At 38.3% G+C, this 22,117-nt stretch overlaps 1 protein-coding gene across 1 annotated transcript in view; it reads right to left on the bottom strand.

Moving 5' to 3' along the window:
- Nucleotides 1-22,117, bottom strand: part of LOC124545739 (cubilin-like) — a 718,402-nt gene that overhangs the window by 367,540 nt on the left and 328,745 nt on the right. Inside the window, exons 31-32 of the mRNA XM_047124681.1 lie at nt 14,662-14,779; nt 7,808-8,053 (exon numbers count right to left, since the gene is read on the bottom strand). Of these exons, the coding sequence (XP_046980637.1) occupies nt 7,808-8,053; nt 14,662-14,779 (364 nt within the window). The remainder of the gene's footprint in view (nt 1-7,807; nt 8,054-14,661; nt 14,780-22,117) is intronic.

The raw sequence follows: 22,117 nt of genomic DNA, 5'->3' as shown, positions 1-22,117 counted from the left end.
CAGATCCCTTAATCGGGCAGGTAGGTTAGAAAATTTAAAAATGGAAATGGATAGATTAAAATTAGATATAGTGGAAATTAGTGAAGTTCGGTGGCAGAAGGAACAAGACTTCTGGTCAGGTGAATACAGGGTTATAAATACAAAATCAAATAGGGGTAATGCAGGAGTAGGTTTAATAATGAATAAAAAAATAGGTGTGCGGGTAAGCTACTGCAAACAGCATAGTGAATGCATTATTATGGCCAAGATAGACACGCAGGCCATGCCTACTACAGCAGTACAAGTTTATATGCCAACTAGCTCTGCAGATGATGAAGAAATTGATGAAATGTATGATGAGATAAAAGAAATTATTCAGGTAGTGAAGGGAGATGAAAATTTAATAGACATGGGTGACTGGAATTTGACAGAAGGAAAAGGAAGAGAGGGAAACGTAGTAGGTGAATATGGATTGGGGCTAAGAAATGAAAGAGGAAGCCGCCTGGTAGAATTTTGCACAGAGCATAACTTAATCATAGCTAACACTTGTTTCAAGAGTCATGAAAGAAGGTTGTATACATGGAAGAAGCCTGGAGATACTAGAAGGTTTCAGATAGATTATATAATGGTAAGACAGAGATTTAGGAACCAGGTTTTAAATTGTAAGACATTTCCAGGGGCAGATGTGGACTCTGACCACAATCTATTGGTTATGAACTGTAGATTAAAACTGAAGAAACTGCAAAAAGGTGGGAATTTAAGGAGATGGGACCTGGATAAACTGAAAGAACCAGAGGTTCTGCAGGGTTTCAGGGAGAGCATAAGGGAACAATTGACAGGAATGGGGGAAAGAAATACAGCAGAAGAAGAATGGGTAGCTTTGAGGAATGAAATAGCGAAGGCAGCAGAGGATCAAGTAGGTAAAAAGATGTGGGCTAGTAGAAATCCTTGGGTAACAGAAGAGATACTGAATTTAACTGATGAAAGGAGAAAATACAAAAATACAGTAAGTGAAACAGGCAAAAAGGAATACAAATGTGTCAAAAATGAGATCGACAGTAAGTGCAAAATGGCTAAGCAGGGATGGCTAGAGGACAAATGTAAGGATGTAGAGGCTTATCTCACGAGGGGTAAGATAGATACTGCCTACAGGAAAATTAAAGAGACCTTTGGAGAAAAGAGAACCACTTGCATGAATCTCAAGAGCTCAGATGGAAACCCAGTTCTAAGCAAAGAAGGGAAAGCAGAAAGGTGGAAGGAGTATGTAGAGGTTCTATACAGGGGCGATGTACTTGAGGACAATATTGTGGAAATGGAAGAGGAGGTAGATGAAAATTAGAACTACTGACAGCCTTGGGAGAGCCAGTTCTGACAAAACTCTACCATCTCATGAGCAAGATGTATGAGACAGGCGAAATTCCCTCAGACTTCAAGAAGAATATAATAATTCCAGTCCCAAAGAAAGCAGGTGTTGACAGATGTGAAAATTACCGAACTATCAGTTTAATAAGTCACAGCTGCAAAATACTAACGCGAATTCTTTACAGACGAATGGAAAAACTGGTAGAAGCTGACCTCGGGTAAGATCAGTTTGGATTCTGTAGTAATGTTGGAACACGTGAGGCAATACTGACCCTATGACTTATCTTAGAAGAAAGATTAAGGAAAGGCAAACCTACGTTTCTAGCATTTGTAGACTTAGAGAAAGCTTTCGACAATGTTGACTGGAATACTCTCTTTCAATTTCTGAAGGTGGCAGGGGTAAAATACAGGGAGAGAAAGGCTATTTACAATTTGTACAGAAAGCAGATGGCAGTTATAAGAGTCGAGGGGTATGAAAGGGAAGCAGTGGTTGGGACAGGAGTGAGACAAGGTTGTAGCCTCTCTTCGATGCTATTCAATCTGTGTATTGAGCAAAGCAGTAAAGGAAACAAAGGAAAAGTTCGGAGTAGGTATTAAAATCCATGGAGAAGAAATAAAAACTTTGAGGTTAGCCGATGACATTGTAATTCTGTCAGAGATGGCAAAGGACTTGGAAGAGCAGTTGAACGGAATGGATAGTGTCTTGAAAGGAGGATATAAGATGAACATCAATAAAAGCAAAACAAGGATAATGGAAAGTAGTCGAATTAAGTCGGGTGATGCTGAGGGAATTAGATTAGGAAATGAGACGCTTAAAGTAGTAAAGGGGTTTTGCTATTTGGGGAGCAAAATAACTGACGATGGTCGAAGTAGAGAGGATATAAAATGTAGACTGGCAATGGCAAGGAAAGCGTTTCTGAAGAAGAGAAATTTGTTGACATCGAGTATTGATTTAAGTGTCAAGGAAGTCGTTTCTGAAAGTATTTGTATGGAGTGTAGCCATGTACAGAAGTGAAACATGGACGATAAATAGTTTAGACAAGAAGAGAATAGAAGCTTTCGAAATGTGGTGCTACAGAAGAATGCTGAAGATTAGATGGGTAGATCACATAACTAATGAGGAGGTATTGAATAGAATTGGGGAGAAGAGGAGTTTGTGGCACAACTTGACTAGAAGAAGGGATCGGTTGGTAGGACATGTTCTGAGGCATCAAGGGATCACAAAAATCGTAGAGGGAGACCAAGAGATGAATACACTAAGCAGATTCAGAAGGATGTAGGCTGCAGCAGGTACTGGGAGATGAAGAGGCTTCCACAGGATAGAGTAGCATGGAGAGCTGCATCAAATCAGTCTCAGGACTGAAGACCACAACAACATGGATGATATACCATTGTACGGTGAGAAAAAGATAAATGAAGAAAATGAAACCCATCTTAAGCTCTGAAATTGAAACAACAAATTTTGGAGCAGCACAACATGTACAGTCAATTTGAGTTATGAGAGATGATGGAACACTGATTTTAAAACAAAACCCTCTGCTCATGACCACAAAGCCACAGAATGTGACAGATGAAGATAAGCTCAATGAACAGGACACATCAAAATACAGAACTCCAATTGGAAAATCTTCTATACTTGACAACAAGCATATGGCCAGATACAGCATATCCTGTGAATTATTTAAGCCATTTCAGGAGCAATTAAAGCTTGGAGCACTAGTGTACCATTAAACACGAACTACACACTACATTTAAATTATGCTCTTGCTTACTGTAAGACTGGTAAGAAAATCAAAATGCATACTGATGCAGACTGGGGAGCTGATCCATATCACTTTAAATCCTTTAGTGGATATTTGACAGTTTTTTGGGGTATGGCAATAAGCTGCAGCAGCTGTAAACAACAAACTGTTGCAATTACCACTGAAGGAGACTTTGTTACAACAAGTGTATCTGCAAAAGAAGCAAAGTGGATGAATCTCAGTGGGATTGGGCAATATTTTTGTCTGTCCTATCCTATAAAGATATTTATTGAGTATCAAGGTGCAAAGAAACTTGGTGAATACTGTAAGGCTTCAGAAAGAACCAAGCATATGGATCCACTGGTAATCAAGGGGCACGGAAACTTGCTGAATATTGGGAGGTTTCAGAAAGAGCCAAGCATATGGATACAAAGATTTTCTTTGTGCAAGAGGAGGTGAAAGCCAACAACATAAGATTAGAATATATTGCACGTGAGAAGACTGTCACTGACTGGCTGACAAAGGCAACTGACAACCTGAGGCCGAAAGCTCATCGGAAGTCAATGGGGGTCAATCACCATTGTGTGGAAGGGGGTGGTGGGGTTAGTGAGCTGGATTATTTTTCTTGGGAACTCAGAAGTACCTGTTGTCTACTTGTTATGGTGTAAAGACAGAAGAGGGAATCTGTATTTATGTTAAAATAAAAGTGTTCTTTCAACAGTGATACACTGTGCATTTCTGTGTGCGATCCCTGCCATTTTTCTAAAGAGTGTTCATATTCAGTTGGTAAATTTTGACTTATTAGTCTCATAATGTAGATATTCCGAATAATTTGATTAAGGTACAGGAAATACATAATAAATTTCATCATAAGCGTAAAACAACTGATGTTAATAACAGTGTCCGTGTATGCTGTCTAATAAGATTATTATTTTGAAAAAATATAGATAGGGAACAGTTAGGATTTGTAACCTCTAAAACAAAAAATGTGTAATAGGACCTACACATGTATCTAACAATTGCCTTCAGCAGCTTCAGTGTTTGAGACACACTATTTGAACTGCCACAGAAAACTAACTTTAAATCATGACAGATTACATAAAAGTATCAAATACTATTTTTTGTGGACTTGTATCAGTGTCATTTGCTAACATTTGCATTGTAAATGTGAAGCTGTTTTTATTTATTTACTTTCATAAGAAGCCAACATGGGTATTCCAGCTTAATTTCAACTTCTTCCAGAAGTTGGTTTTTATGCTGCTTTTTAAGCTCCATAGTTCTTGAATGTTTGGTTTTCGAAATGTACGATATGGGCTTTTGCAATGGTCAGTTTCACTTTATTCAACTGGAACTAGTTTTCTAGGGTGTCCAATGTGTCCACAACAGAGCACAGAATTTTGTCTCCATCGTTAGCTTCAATTAATAAGTGAAATCTGAGGACAATTCAAAGAAAAGATTCCCTAAATTTCTGGTCACCTGGGACTGTGAAATATGAGGGCAATTCAAAAACTAACAACAAACTATCAGTACTAAACGCAATTAACACATCAGACATTTGAAGCTCCGAGGAAGTGAAGATGCATGTTTTGAGAAAGTTCCAACATATGTCAACAGGTGGCATGACAAGCTGAATAAGAAAGGCAGTTGAAACAAAATGACCGCAGCCCTAGCCGTGGGCTCCCTACAAGAGCAGCTAGCAGTAATATGATTTTTGTGGTCGTAGGACATAAAACCTTGACAAATCCATAGGAGGAAATTGGAAAGGTATGTAGATAGCTACATTAGTGACAGAAGAGTGTATGAGGAGGTAGATGCCTGTAAAAGTAGACGTACGTCAGCAACAGATGAGACACACTCTGGTTGTCCCAGCACAGCCATTATTGACAGGAATGCAAGACATGCTGAAACCATGATTCATAAGAATTGGCATATTTCTCTAGAAACTTTAGCCAGTGAACTGAGTATCACAGTCGGATCCACTCATCCCATTATTAGTGAGGTCCTCAAGCACTGTTTTTTGTGTGCATGATGGGTGCCTAGCACGCTCACTGGTGTACAAAAGATGATGTATGTTCAGGCTGTCACATCATTTCTACGGCAACACAACACTGAAGGACATGACTTTCTGACACCTATTGTCACAGAAGATGAAACCTAGGTGCATCACTATGAACCAAAAGGCAAAAGATAGACTTCAGAATGGAGACACACATCTTCTCCAGCCATGAAGAAATTCAAGTCTCAGCCCTCTGCCAGAGAGGTCCACTTCACACTATTCTGGGATATGAATGGGCCAGTTTTGGAGTACTATCAGCAAAGAGGTGAAACAGTGAATAGGGCCCATTACAGTGCCATGTTGGGGTATGAACTAAAGCCAGTAATACGAAGCCATTGGAGAGGACTTCTGTTTGGAGGCATTCTCACTCTTCACGACAATGTGCTCTCCCACAGTGCTGCTGCAACTCTTACCATCACTCAGAGATTGTGATTTTAGGTTGTGTTGCATTCTGCATACACCCCTGACTTCGCTCCTTCAGATTACCACGTGTTTAGACCCCTGAAGGAAGCTATCAGAGGACAACACTGTGACAGTGATGATGAGGTTAAAGAAGCGGTGCACTCTTGGTTTTGGGCACAATGAAAAACCTTTTATTCAAATGTAGCAGAAAAGTTGGTAGCACAGTATGAGAAGTGTGTAAAAAATGAGAGTAGTTATGTTCTAAAATGATATCTTGTTTATATCTGTAAATGAAATACATGCTTTGCTAACAAAAGTTTCCTGTTACTTTTTGAGTCACCCTCATAGATCACATTTGTTGTTTGTGCAACAGGCAGGACATAGACAGTCCAGTAGGAGCTCCACAATCTGTGGTTTTCCATAGTCACATCTGTTGGTATCTATAGAAAAGGCCATATCTGGAGGCTATTGATGGATCTTTCAACTCCAAAACGAAAATGGTTGAGTGTCTCCCACATCATCTAATTCTGTTCATGCCCAGCTCGAAGGGTTTCTGAAGAGGAAGGCCAGATAGAGTTATTCTCAAGTGGGGATATCCATGATATTATTGTTTTCTTGCTGTATCTGCTGTTGTTTTCTAGACTGAAGTGGTCTTGAGGAAACTTCTTCTGGACCTCAACATTGTGAGTGTGGAATGTACCCATGCAGCAAATGGTTTTTGATGAGTCAGATTAGTTCTCATCATGTTGACAGCTGCTTAACTTTAAAAATCTGGTGGTGCAATGCCAGGGAGGTGGTACAGCTTTACGTGTGGCACTGGTTTCAAACAACTCATAATAAGCTTGCACGTTTTGTGTAGTGCCTTTTCAATTATGTTTGCTTGGTTGGATTTGTACCAGACTGGGCATGCATAATCCACGACACTCTAACATTTTGCTAGTGACATCATTCCCTGGGATTGGGGTTGCTACCAGTGATCTTCAAGGGATATTATTTTTGACTTCTACCTGCCTTCTCACATTCTGACAATGCTGCTTGTAAGTCGGAGTGTGATCCAGAGTGACTCACAAATATTTTTGATATGTATTATTTACTAAATGTATCCCTTGCCATGTGATGTCAAATTTGCAACATGCCTGATTGTATTTAAGATGTTTCAGCTGGGTTTCAGAAAAGTTGGTTGTTAGAGTAATAGGCACTCAGCTACCTCCGTGCCTGTCATGTGGGTTTCAACATGTTCAAAAGATTTCCTTGACTCACTTGCCCAACATCATTGGCATAAAGACTACTCCTTGTGTTCACCAAAAATGGGTGCTCGTTGACATAAACATTAATACCATTGGTGAAAGAACACTTCCATGTAGCAAACCTCTTGTTTGACACCTCCATTTGCTACACTAACCATAGAAGTTCACATAAAATCTACTGTTCTGGAGTAAACTTTGAATAAGCTTGTTGAAGCCATAATCTTTTGTTATCCTTTAGGTCTTCTGGTACAATGCATTTTGTCTGACAGTACCACAAGCAGCAGTCAAGTTAATAAAAGCTATGCCTACAATTTTCTGGGTTTCAAAGCCATCCTCAATAAACTGGTGACTGAGGTCCTAAGATGTATAATTTTTTCCTGGTCTGAAACCTGCTTCTTATTGTACTAAAGCTGGTTCTATAACTTGAGCCAGATGATTCAACAACATTTGCTCAAAGATTTTGAGTAGATGGCATAACAAGGATAATGGCCTGTAATTTTCTGGCCTGTATGTGTATTTTTCGCATTTTAAAACTGGAATCATATGTGATTTCCTCCAAGTTTTGAGGAAATTACAGTATTGAAATCCTCCAGTTGTCTGAATGTCCAAATCAAGTCTCAGAAGCCATGAAATCAATAAAATTAGGCACTAGATATATAGTGAAATCATTTAGTAGTATACTCCAAAGAAGAATACAAATTTACAGGATGTTTTCTGTATTCCAGTTCTTGTCTGTGCTATCAGTCCCTCTGCTACATATTGGTGGAAATCTTTGTTCATTCCATTATTTTTTTCCAGTATTATAAAAATCAAGAAATGAATATTTACACCGTCAAATACAGAAAAACTTCCTTAATTTTCACCTTTCTGTTAATTTATAAGATTTTGGTTGATAGTCAGTCATATGCAATTCAGTCATTAATAACTAATACAGAGAGGAAAAATGGTGAGTTTATATCACACTGTCATTGCAATTACAGTAAATTACTTAATGGTACAATAATTCCTGTTTGCCTTACCTGATCTTGCAACAGAATAAAATGCAATAAATCTACCATCATGTACACCACTCATTGTAAAAGCATTAAGAAAGAGTGCATTCCCATGGCTGGTAATATGTGGTGGTATTCTGGAACCACAGTACTGCCCCAAGAGTGTAGCATTCACATTTTCACCATCGCGAATCTCTAAATATTCTGGATAACAGTCAGGCCCACTAGTCTGTGGGAAGTCCAGGTGGGTTATGGTAAGTGTCACACGATCATCTAGAAAATAAAACAGTAAAATGATTACTTAACATGTTATATATTAATTACGACCATGTATTTGATAACATACAATACATTTAAACATGTAAAATCCTTTGCTTCACATCTGGTGTTCAATAATTTTGTGAAATAACACGAAATCTGTTAATATCTTATTGCAAAGTCTGAGATTCCAATTTATGTTTCATTTTGTTAGAGCCTCAAGAGTGAGGCTAAAGACGCAGGCATCAGGTAGTGTATCACTGTGTAGCCTATCAAGTACTTCACTGTTATTGTGCCACAACACTTTAAATTCATCACATATGAAGCTTCTAAGGGGATGGTAGTACACAGTTCCATCAGACATCTGTCTTCATGTCATCAGTGTCTAACCTAAGATTGTGCAAGCAGACCTGTGACACACTATCTCCAGTAATAGTGAGACACAAGAAGAGAAGTAGGGATGATGAATAGACAAAGTAGGTGTGCTGGCAACACAGAAGTTTTGTATAGGGTTGGATTGGCCAGGAGGGTTATAGGAATGAAGGACATGGATTATGATCCAGCAGATGTGCTCCTTTAGAGGTTAGTTACACATTTCATGTGTCATTACTGCAAAAAAAAGTCAACTGACAGGCAACTTAATGTAATTTCTATTTAAATATGGGTGCATCAAGTGCTTGGATCTATTCATTGCTTTTACACAGAACCACAACTTCCTAAGACCTCATATGTCTTTCATCAGTATCCATCCACCACAGCATTTGGGGGTTACAGTACTAAGTTACGACACCTGAAGATTGGCGTATAAGAGTCTGAAACTGGCCGTGTGTTAAATAAAAGGACCTTACAACTGTAGCAATATTTTTAACCTATGGTACAATGCTCAGTTGCAGATGTTCCTCCGACATGATTGCTTGTTCTTATACATAGTGCTGTAATACTGAATAAGACAGGAAACACAGGCACAACATTATGATTATTATTTATTTATTTTTTTCCATTTAGCTGTACATACCTGTTATTAAGTGCATTTGTGGGTCATGATGTACAAATCTGTTAGAAAATGGTTCAAATGGCTCTGAGCACTGTGGGACTTAACATCTATGGTCATCAGTCCCCTAGAACTTAGAACTACTTAAACCTAACTAACCTAAGGAGATCACACAACACCCAGTCATCACGAGGCAGAGAAAAAAGCTGTTAGAAACAATTGTAAACAATAATATGTACATTGGATAAATGATATAACTGTGTAGTTGGGTGTTGAGTAACTCAAACCTTATGTATTTCAGATACTGTACCACGTGGTTCCCTCCTGCAGAACACAGTTATTCAAAACTATCACTAATTTCTAGATTCTAATAAGGCTGATTAGTGCAGTAGATTTAAGCTATACAAATAAAGGTTTGATCTTTTACTAGAAAAGTTTTTAATGGCAACACAATTGAACTTGACAAAGAGTATTGGAGAAAGAAGTCTACCTTCCATAGAAATAATTGGCTGAACTGTATATGAATGTGATCTTCAAGATGTTGATTGCAACACAAGAATCGAATCTCGTTCATCCATGGTAGATAGTGTGCTGCCTCTGTGAATGTCATAATTAAATCCAGAGTCGAAATCCATCAATCCAAGTGCTCTAGCTTTTGTGCAAGCCCACTGTCTCACATCAAAATCATACACAGCCATGGAATTAGCCCTTGCCTCTTGAAAAGTAGACCAAACATGCTCTGATAAGACCTTGAATTTCTCATGTTTTGTCCCTTGCTGTTCATAATATCACAAAAATGATACATCGTTCCTGTCCTTGACTCTTCTGAAGTGATGCATACACTGATCAGCCAGAACATTATGACACCTACCTAATGGCCGGTATGTCCATCTTTGGCACAGATGACAGTGGCAGTGCATTCCAGCATGGAAGTAATGAGGCCTTGGAACATTGTTGGAGGGAGTTGGCACTACAACTGCACACACAAAACACTTAATTCCCATAAATTCCAGGGAAGAGAGTGATGTGGTCTGACATCACGTTCACTCACAGTCCAGATGTGTTCTATTGGGTTAAGACTGATGTGTTTGGGGGAGAGCACATCAACTAGAAATCATCACTGTGTTCCTCAAACCACTCCATCACACTCCTGGCATTGTGATATGGCACATTATCTTGTTGAAAAATGCCACTGCTGTTGGAAAAGATGATCATCGTGAAGCAGTGTAGGTGTTCCACAACCAATGTGTGATACTTCTTGGCCATCATGGTGCTTTGCACAAATTCCAATGGACATCATGGTGCTTTGCACAAATTCCACTGGACATATGGACACCCACGTGAATGTTCCCCAGAGCATTATGGAGCTGCCGCCAGCTTGTCTCCATCCCACTGTACAGGCATCAAGGGGTTGTTCCCCTGGAAGACAATGGATTTGCGCCCTCCCATCAGCATAATGAAGAAGGTATGGGAATTCACTAGACCATGCGTTGCTCTGCCACTGTGCGAAGTCCAGTGCTGATGGTCAAGTGCCCATTTCAGCCATAAATGCCAATGTCATTGCATTAACATCGGCACACACACGGTTTGTCGGCTGTGAAAGCCCATCGTTAGGAGTGTTCAGTGCACTGTCTGTTCAGACAAACTTGTACTCTTCTAAGCATTAAGGTCTGATGTTACTTCTGCCTGTCCTCTTTTACAAGTCTGCCCAGCCTATGACATCTGTAACGAGTTGTGGCTGTCAACCATATGGCATCTGGATACAGTTTCACCTTGGTTTCGCCACATGTTAAGACACTCACCACAGCACTCCTCAAACACCCTGCAAGTTGGGCAGGATTTCAATGATAGAAGCATCTTCAAGTATCTTGACCAAACCAAAGATAAGACATCCTGTGAAACTTTGCTAAATGCCTTCTCTGAAAACTACCTAGAATATATAGCCAGTAAACCCACCCAAGGTGGCAATACATTAGACCTAATGACAACAATGAGACCTGGCATCTTTGAGGATGTCCACATCGAAACTGGTATCAATGGCTATAATGCGGTTATGGCAACAGTGATTACCAAAGTACACAGGACAACTACAACATGCAGAGCGATCTCTATGTTCAGTAAACTAGAGAAAAAAATCGGTAGTGGTATATCTCAATGAGGTAACTTGAAATTTTCAGCACAGGCAGGAGGATGCAGAGGGATTGTGGCTCAATTTTAAAAGAAAAGTAGACCATGGACTTGATAGATATGAACCCAGTAGAACAGTTCATAATGGGAGGGAACCTTCATGGTATACAGTCACTGTAAAGAAACTTGTAAAGAAAAAGAGATTACTGAGTAGAAAGTGTAAAAGTTAGTGTCCAGTCCCTAATGAATGAGACAGGAACTGAAACTGAAGGAAGCAAAGCAAAATCCAAAATGCTTAACTCTATTTTCAAATGATCCTTTAGAAAGGAAAATCCAGGAGAACTGCCCCAATTGAATCTTCATACCACTGAAAAGATGAATGAAATGAATATTAGTATCAGTGGTGTAGAAAAACAGCTGAAAATTTTAAAAAAATTGTATTGAATTGGAATCCCTACTAGATTCTTTACTGAATTTGTGGCTCAGTTAGCCCAAACTATAATCTACTGTAGATATCTCAAACAAAAAACTGTGCCCAGTTCTTGGAAAAAGGCACAGGTCACACCCACCTTCAAGAAAGGTAGTAAAAGTAGAAGTGATACAAAAAACTACTGTCTAATACCCTTGACATGAATTCATTGTAGAACCTTAAAACATATTCTGAGCTCAAACATAATGAGGCAGCTAGAACAGAGTGACCTCCTCAATGTCAACCAGCATGGATTTCAAAAACATTGGTCACATGAAACTTAACTTGTACATTTCTCACATGATATACTGAAAGCTTTGTATCAAGGCAACCATGTAGATGTAGTATTTCTTGACTCCTGAAAAGCATTTGACTCAGTACCACATCTACACTTATTGCCAAAAGTATGATCATATGGAGTAGGTGTAGAAGTAACTTCAAGTGTGCCCCAGGGAATTATGTTGTGACCCTTGGTGTTCACACTTATATTAATGACCTTGCAGACATTATTAATAGTAAAATCAGGGTTTTTGCAGATGATGCACCTATGTGTAATGAAGTACTATCTGAAAGAAGCTGCATATATATTCAGTCAGATCTTGTTAAGATTTCAACATGGTGCAGAAACTGGCAACTTATTCTAAATGTTCAGAAATGCAAAATTTTGCACTAGGTGATGACTTAGGTTTATTGGTAAAATATCAGGGAAGTGCAAGCAGTCTACAAAAGAGATTGCTTACAAATTGCTCATGTGAGCCATCATTAATTAATGAGTCACTGTTGCAATGGTCCAACCCATACAAATACTTGGGTGTAACACTTTGTAGGGATATGAAATGGAATGATCACATAGGTTCAGTTGTGAGTAAAGCAGGAAAGTAGGTGGTGACTTAGGTTTATTGGTAGAATATCAGGGAAGTGCAAGCAGTCTACAAAGGAGAATGCTTAAAAATTGCTCATGTGAGCCATCCTTGAATATCGCTCAAGTGTGTGGGACTTGTACAAGATAGGACTAACAGGAGATGTTGAACATATACAGAGAAGGGCAGCACAAATGTCCACAGTTTCTTTAATCGAGTGTCAGAGAGGTACTGAAGGAACTGAACTGGAAGACTCTTGAAGATAGACATAAATTATCCCAAGAAGGTCTATTAACAAAGTTTCAAGAACCAACTTAAATGATTGCTCTACGAATATACTACTAACCCATACATATCACTCACATAGGGATCATGAGGATAAGATTAGAACAATTACTGCATGCACAGAGGCATTCAGACAATCATTCCTCGCACGCTCCATACTTGAATGGAACAGGAAGGAACCCTAACTGGTGCAATGGGATGTATCATCTTCCATGCACCTCATGGTGGTTTGCAGAGTATAGATGTAGATGTAGATGCAGATAGTGTTTGCAATGTCTCTTTCGTCTTCACATACTTCTGGTATGAAGACAGTAATTTGATGTGGTGTAAAACCTGTAACACCTTGTTGGCGTCAATTCTCATTGTGCTCCACACAATCATAAATACAAAACATCCACTTCCAGTTCACATCACTCACACACAAATACTATAGAGTTGGAATATACTTCTTGTGCACTGCCAAAGTACTATGCTAGTGTGGATGGATTACCTGCAACTGACATTCTGTAACAAACGAGTTAGAATGGGCAGCTAAAATGTATGTTACTGACATCTAGTGGATCAGTTACAACTATGTACAAAACATGAGTTCAATGCCTGTGAGACACTTCATGATTTTACCTTGTATTTTGGTGCAATCAGATTTATCTGATTAATCTAAATTCCACTCCTGTTACTTTTGTCCATGTGAAGTTGACGGTGGCTTACATTTTCACCTGATGACCTAAGATTTCTGCGTATCCTTTGTTAGTCTTAGCTATCTGCTGATAAGTATTTCACACATTGTGGAACATTTCCCAGCTTTTAACTTTGGGTTTCAACCATCTCTCATGTTACCAGGTGCTTTCTTGAAGAGATTTCATTTCTGGAACTTCACTGTAAATGCTTCAGCAGTTAACAAGTATTTAATATTCCCTTTCTTCATATTCAAATCTGACTAATCATAACAATTTGTTACTCAGAATTTTCTTCCAGTTGTGCAGGGGGCGAGAGGGAGGGGGAAGGAGGAAAACAAAAACAACCAAGTAACATACATGTGTTCATTAGCGTTAACATTAAACAATTATACATATCCTGTAATATAGTTGTACCACATCATTTTGATAATACAACTGTTCAAATAATCTATGGAACATGAAACTAACTAACTAGCATGCATTGTCAATAGAAAGACTATTTACCAAGCACACATTTCACATATAATGTGCCACCCAAGTGACCATTTACAGTGTATGGTGCAAACACGATATATGCAGAGTATCTCTATAAACCACCACCCTGCAGTGGAAGTCAAGGACTTTAATGATAACCTTATCATGGAGCTAACAAAACTTATGGGTCACATCCTCCATTTGGCTCCATACCAGAGATTACCAATCAGTTATCATAATGATTACAAAAATCAACAACTGCAGTGAAATACCACAAGTGAAGTTAGGCATGTTAACCACTCCTGCCAGTCTCCAGCAAGAACTAAAAACCATCTGCAATACCAGGCAACAGATGTCATTGGTGTCAACTTGAGTGACTGTAACCTGTGTTTTTAATTCAGCAATTGTCACTTGCACATGCACAAATTTTTGGACTTGGCAGTCATGTGTTCACGACATGAGCTTTCTTGTGTGTATAAATGGTGTATGTTTCTCTTTTGCTGATGAATACTGGAGCTGAAAGCTTTATATAAGTGTCTTTTAATAGCGACTGTCTTCAACTTCACGTATCTTCTTTATGGTAAGTAGCATTCTATCTTTTCCTACATCGTTGTTTAAATTCAAACTGTACCTGATATTCCTACCTGGAGTTTCCATAAATGAATAATTAACAGTCATTCAGTGGAAATTTCTTTAAAAAATAAAAATTGATATTGAATATAATGATATTATCTACCCACCAGGTGATGCACCAACAATTGTCCATGTACAGTTGCGACTAGCATGTGGTGAAGCATTGATAAAGTCCTCCAGTGAAATTTGACCAGCATCTTCAGTCACAATTCTTGCACCACACATCTAAAATATGAGGCTATGTTATTTTCATTGAACTCACTGCAAATATTAAAAATATCCTAATACCAACAACGCTAGAAAAAAGATAATTGTTACTCACCCTAAAGATGACATGTTGAGTTACAGACAGGCACAATGAAAACACCATTACACATTTACCTTTCGAACAAGGCTTTCTCCAGAAAAATGCATTCTCATCAGAGCTGCCAGAGATGGTGGTCTTGTACATGTGATGTGTGCTTGCTTGTGCGAATGAATGTTTATATGTTTTCTTTTCTGAAGAATACTTTGGACAAAAGCTAAATGTGCAACAGTCTTCTCATTCTGCTTGACTGCAACTCAACATTTCATATTTACAATGACTGGCAGTCTATCTGTCTCCTAATATTACTAATATACCAACCTAGAGTTTCCATTCTTTAGATATTGTAAGATCATAGGTTATATGTTACCACATTTTGCAAAGAAGAACACATTTTTCTTCCAGAATAAGCCAAACAGAAAACAGCAACAACCAGACAGACACAAAGATCCAATGAAACAGCCTCATCAGGCAGAAGTCAGGTATACAGATTATGAGACTTTGTTTCAGAACAGGGAGGTATACCTAATGTAATTAAGCAACAAGTTCAGTGTCTTTGAAAGTACTGGTTATACAGACATAAGCAAACAGGGAAATTGTTTAATTTAAAACTACTCATGCAACAGAAAATATAAAAGAAGAGAAACTCACAAGTCGAATGAGGTAGCATTACAGAAAAGGCAGTATTTTCAGGCAAATAATAATACAAACAGGGCAGAATAGGTGGAATTAAATAAAATTATTTTGAACATTTACAATCTGCCAACATTTCAGAACAGCCATAGAACTTAGATTCAGCACATCGATCAGTATCAACTAGTGGCTGTAAAGGAAAACCCCAAAAATAAATGGCACAATGGAAAGTGGGTAATACACTCTTAGTAAAGCTAACAATCTCCAAACTTATTACGAATAAAGCTCAATCCTGTTATTAATTCCTATTATGTAATCTAGTTTATTTGTGGTTCTCCCCTCAGTTATACTTGATACTATCATGTAATCTAGTTTGTCTGTGGTTCTCCCCTCAGTTATACTTGATAATCTTATCTTCTAAAATTTTCAAGTTAAGAGTTCTGGTGTTTAAACTAAATGCAAAAAAGACACAATCTTACTCTTAATAGCTCGTCAGAAATTAATAAGTTCAGATTTCCGCAAACAATGCCACATAGTTTGCTTGACGGTATTTCAATATTTTTGTATTGTATTGTTTATTATCTCTATTATATTGTTGTATTGTACCAGTTTTGAATCATTCATCTACCATGTGTAATATACCAGTATGTATTGTATTGTATGATACCTATATTGTATCTGCTTTGACTCGTCCCACATCCATGCATAACCATGCCATACTGGATATATGGAATATGTATCTCAAATAAATAAAATAAATAAAAGTTAAGAATCTGGGAGTAACTTTGGATGACCATCTCAACTGGGCAGAGAATAGTCACAGTGTGCCGGAAGATGTCCGCTTGACTCTATGCTCTCAAAAAGTTTCAGAACGTATTTCCATAGGACATGAAATGCCAGCTCATGCACCGGCCATTGTGGCTGAGTGGTTCTAGGCGCTTCAGTCTGGAACCGCACTGCTGCTACAGTTGCAGGTTTGAATCCTGCCTAGGGCATAGATGTGTGTGGTGTCCTTAGGTTAGTTAGGTTTAAGTAGTTCTAAGTCTAGGGGACTGATGACCTCAGCTGTTAAGTCCCATAGTGCTTAGAACCATTTGAACCATTTTTGAACCAGCTAGTGAAAGCACTTGTTCTACAGGACCACCACTATTGTGATGTAATTCAACATGGCATGAGTAGTGCAAACAAAAGACGACTAGAACTAACCATGAATGCCTGTGTGTGCTACACTTGCAACATTTGCTGATATGATCATGTTAGTGTTTCACACTCCCAGCTAGGGTGGCTGCAGCTACACAAATTACATGACTACCACACTCTATGTCTACTTCACTGGCTCCTCGTTGCACAAACACCCCAGTACCCTGCTTCAAAGATTAAACACCTTTCATGCCATCATAATCAAAACACGAGGTCACTTTTATTTGGCATCCTAGCTGTGTCCACTCACTAAACAAAAACATTTGCAAACTATTCCTCTGTTGCCGCTGTCCACCTCTGGAACAAACTGCCCCTTACTTTGTACAAAATTCAATTCCCTGTTGCTTTTAAGAAGTTGAACCATTTTCTACTGTCATCCTCATAACATTTTCCACAAAATTAAATGTACAAGGCCAATCTTCCCATCTGTCAAATAGCAAAGTTAGTGTCTCCTATCTTGCTCCTTTCTCTACTTCCCCTTCTTCTATATCCATTAGTTACACAATCTTTTTTTTCCCTTATATTCCCTTAACTGTGTTTCATCACGTGCCTAATCTTCTCCTCCCTTCACCATCAGTTTCCCTCATACCCACTGCTGCTAGCACTCCTATCTAAAATCTGTGTTTGTCATAATGTATATTTATTGCAGTACTTATCATCAATGAATATATTTTTCCAATTGTACCTTTATAATTGTTTATTTTACTAGATGTAGTTTTAATGTGCCTACCAAAACATATGAATGCAAAATATGAAGGGAGCCTGGTTAGATGTAAGAGAGAGCCTGATGATCCTAATCTTATCAGGTTAAATAAATCAATAAAGAAATAAAAATCAATAAATAAATATAATATCAGCATCACTTCCAAATCACCACTCACTGAGTAATGCCAATAGGATAACAATATGACTATGCAATTATCTTCCATAGCCATCAAGTAATACGGTCACTACCCTATCCCATTCCATGAGAAGGACTCATACAGATATCAACAGACTTGATCCCATATACATAATGTAAATGCTCAAATTTATAACCAACCCACTTGTATTAATCGGACATTTAATATTTTGAAAAAAAAAAAAAAAATGTATTCATCAATTGCTCTTTTGTGTTTATTTAACACCATGACCAGTTTTGGCTCCCAAGGCCCTTGTCTAATGGTACATGTCAGGCATCCCGAGAGGGTACAAGATGACTGTGCCCTCCCAGGACACTTGACATACAGGATGGTTTAATTAAACTTTCATTACTTGAGCGAATGTAGACAGAAAACTATTTACCGTACAGATACCCAACTTTATACAAGAATGTGTGCTGCAGTATTTGCATTGTTTGTAGTGTTAACATCATTACTTGGTGTCAGATGCATGTACTGGTATGATGACATAAAGGATGAAACACAAGCATCAGTGTGCATTACAGTTGCAGACCATCAACATGGGTCTGGAGAAGGTTTGCAAACCTTTACCTGTGAAGCTGTTTTACCAAAACAACAAAAGTAGTGCTGCTGCTGTTTGTAATTATGAACACATGAAAGAAATATGGAATGATATCTTACAGTACAGGGGTTGAGGAACATGTTTCAGAAGTTCAAATTAACTGGCGATTTGGGAATTACTCATAGAGAAGTCTGACGGCCAACTTTGCAACAAATTGTTGAACAAGTTACTACTGTCATATGGCTCAGAATGTTGGATGCAATTTGCAAACTTCAAGCAATGCACGAGTTGTGTCACGAAGCTAAACATTCCACAGTCCACAATTCGAAAAGTGCTGTGAACAACAGAGAAATTGTAACCAGGCTGTTGGGGATGCACACAGATGTTACACACTGAGCAACGTCTGTAACCTGGAATGTACACATGGTATGCAGTTAAAAACTGTTGCTCTCTCATGGAGAATTACAACGTGTTTCTTTCAATGGTTTATTTGTTATTTCTCTTCCTCATAGCCTTACAAATGTTTCCACAAAGATGGACAATGGCCTTGGGGGCTGAAATCACTTGTGGTTTCAAATAAACAGAAAATGAAAGTGGCACGGACATTTTCTTCAAATTCATTATCACAGTTGGAGAACTGCCAGCAAGATGTTCCACATGATGGACAAGAAATTACTTAATATTTTTTTTTACACAATTAATATGGTTACCTAGCACCAGCCACCATTGGCCTCATCATAACTAGATAAGAAGAAGTACCTATTTTACTTTATCAGCTATATGCATAGGGAATAACATAAAAAAGTAAAATGAAGAATAATTTTCATGCTGAAAGTTTCATAGGGTTCCAAAGTAACACTCTGTCAAACTGGATTAAACACAGGGAGCAAGTATTATATAAGGGCTATTACTCCACTCCTTATGTGTACACATGGGATGTCTGGGCACTGAGTTGGTGAAATTTACAGTAATGGTTTACTTAAAAACTCTTCCTTTAATTAAAAGAATTCTTTACAAAAAAGATATGCTAAAATTTCAAAGCAAAATTTTGTGACAAAGATTGAGACAAAACCTTAAAATACTTAGAAACAGGAAATTTACTCAGAAATGTGGAGTGCATGTTTTCAACAGGATCATAGTACATGTTGTGAATAACATTAAATCAGTAATGGGAAGGGAGTTGGATGTGTTGGTGTTTGGCTGCTAGGTGAGCCTTATGTGCTGGCTTAATTTGTGTTCTAGGTGACAATCAGTCAACCAGGGGGCACCACTATGTCAACTGTTTCCATAGTCAACAGATGAAAGGGCAGCTGGAGACAGCGCATACCAGCCACAGTAAACATCTCAACAGACAGCCATATTCATGAAAACAAGCACTGATGGAGAATTCATTTTGTTCCCAAAGTAGCTCTTCAGGATCCTTATGGAGAAATCATTTTGTTCCCTCAGTAGGTTATCAGGACCCTTCCTTTTTGCCATACAAATTTCAATTTCTTATATGATATCGGAGTGTCTACTCTTGCTGATTTTACATTAAATTTGAAGATCTTCTTTAACAGTGCCAAGATTTATGTGCCTCCTTTTGCATGTGTAAACCCTTTACAGATATGCTGAATAATCTGTCGCTTTGGCAAATGTATCTTTTGTAACACTCATAGCATATTTTATGAACCTCATTTTTTCAAAGTTTCCTGTTTTGAGTGGAAGAGAATGTGGAACCTTGATTTTCAGGTTTTTGGTTGTTCTGAAAGCAATGACTTTTTATCTCATTAACTTCACTTTTTGTTTGATTACGTGGGCTCTTTTAGCTGGTTTTCTTTGTAATTTTAATTGAATATATCATCTTCTATTTTCGTTTTATACCCATTGCTGACAACAATTTGCTGCAAAATACTCATTTTCCTTCCTATTTCTGGTTGGTCAAATGGCATCATTAATATTCTATGGATCATCAGTTAGAGTGAGCATTAATAGCACCATGGGCACAGACGGTTTTCCTGTACAGTTGAAAACTGTGTGCCTGTGCACAAGGAGTGGAATAGTATGCCTCACATATAACTTTCACTCAGTGTCTGATCCATTATGAAAAATATTAGCTAGCTGTTGCTGCTTTTAGTTGGTATGGAAAATAATTTCCATGTCACTCCTTGTGTTCTCATACATAGTAGTAGTACTACTACCTGTTTAGCAAAAGTGACAAAAAGCAGATTTCAGAGTACCTGATGGCTCAACACAAAAGTTTTGTCTCAAGTACAGATAGTGTTGAGGATCAGTGGACAAATTTCAAAACCATCGTACAATATGAATTAGATGAGTATGCGCCAAGCAAGATTGTAAGAGATGGAAAAGAGCCACCATGGTACAATAACCGAGTTAGAAAATGGCTGCGGAAGCAAAGGGAACTTCACAGCAAACATAAACATAGCCGAAGCCTTGCAGACAAACAAAAATTACATGAAGCAAAATGTAGTGTGAGGAGGGCTATGCAAGTGGCATTCAATGAATTTGAAAGTAAAGCTCTATGTACTGACTTGGCAGAAAATCCTAAGAAATTTTGGTCTTACGTCAAAGCGGTAGGTGGATCCAAACAAAATGTCCAGACACTCAGAGACCAAAATGGTACTGAAAAAGAGGATGACAGACTAAAGGCCAAAATACTAAATGTCTTTTTCTAAAGCTGATACACAGATGAAGACTGCACTGTAGTTCCTTCTCTAGATTGTCGCACAGATGACAAAATGGTAGACATTGAAATAGATGACAAGGGATAGAAAAACAATTAAAATCGCTCAAAAGAGGAAAGGCCGCTGGACCTGATGGGATACCAGTTTGATTTTACACAGAGTATGCGAAGGAACTTGCCCCCCCCCCCCCCCCCCTTCTTGCAGTGGTGTACTGTAGGTCTCTAGAAGAGTGTAGTGTTCCAAAGGATTGGAAAATGGCGAAGGTCATCCCCGTTTTCAAGAAGGGATATCGAACAGATGTTCTGAACTATAGACCTATATCTCTAACGTCGATCAGTTGTAGAATTTTGGAACACATATTATGTTCGAGTATGATGACTTTTATGGAGACTAGAAATCTACTATCTACGAATCAGCATGGGTTTCGAAAAAGACGATCGTGTGAAACACAGCTCGCGCTATTCATTCACGAGACTCAGAGGGCCATAGACACGGTTCCCAGGTAGATGCCATGTTTCTTGACTTATGCAAGGCATTTAATACAGTTCCCCACAGTCATTTGATTAACAAAATAACAGCATATCGACTGTCTGACCAATTGTGTGATTGGATTGAAGAGTTCCTAGATAACAGAATGCAGCATATCACTCTCAATGGAGAGCAGTCTTCCAAAGTAAGAGTTGTTCCACGTGTGCAGCAGGGGAGTGTCGTAGGACTGTTGCTATTCACAATACATATAAATAACCTTGTGGATAACATTGGAAGTTCAATGAGGCTTTTTGCAGATGATGTTGTACTATATCGAGAGGTTGTAACAATGGAAAATTGTACTGAAATGCAGAAGGATCTGCAACGAATTGACGCATGGTGCAGGGAATGGCAATTGAATCTCAATGTAGACAAGTGTAATGTGCTGCAAATACATAGAAAGAAAAATGCTTTATCAGTTAGCTACAATATAGTAGGTCAGCAACTGGAAGCAGTTAAGTCCATAAATTATCTGGGAGTAGGCATTAGGAATTATTTAAAATAGACTGACCATATAAAATTAATCGTCAGTAAAGCAGATGCCAGACTGAGATACATTGGAAGAATCCTAAGGAAATGCAATCTGAAAACAAAGGAAGTAGGTTACAAGTCACTTGTTCGTCTGCTGCTTGAATACTGCTCACCGGTGTGGGATCCGCACCAGATAGGGTTGATAGAAGAGACAGAGAAGATCCAACAGAGAGCAGCGCGCTTCGTTACACAATTATTTAGTAATCAATAAAGCATTACAGAGATGATAGATAAACTCTA

This window comes from Schistocerca americana, chromosome 8 (genome assembly GCF_021461395.2).
Source record: "Schistocerca americana isolate TAMUIC-IGC-003095 chromosome 8, iqSchAmer2.1, whole genome shotgun sequence".
NCBI classification, from domain to species: Eukaryota; Metazoa; Arthropoda; class Insecta; order Orthoptera; family Acrididae; genus Schistocerca; species Schistocerca americana.
This window is presented reverse-complemented; position numbering and strand designations above follow the sequence as displayed.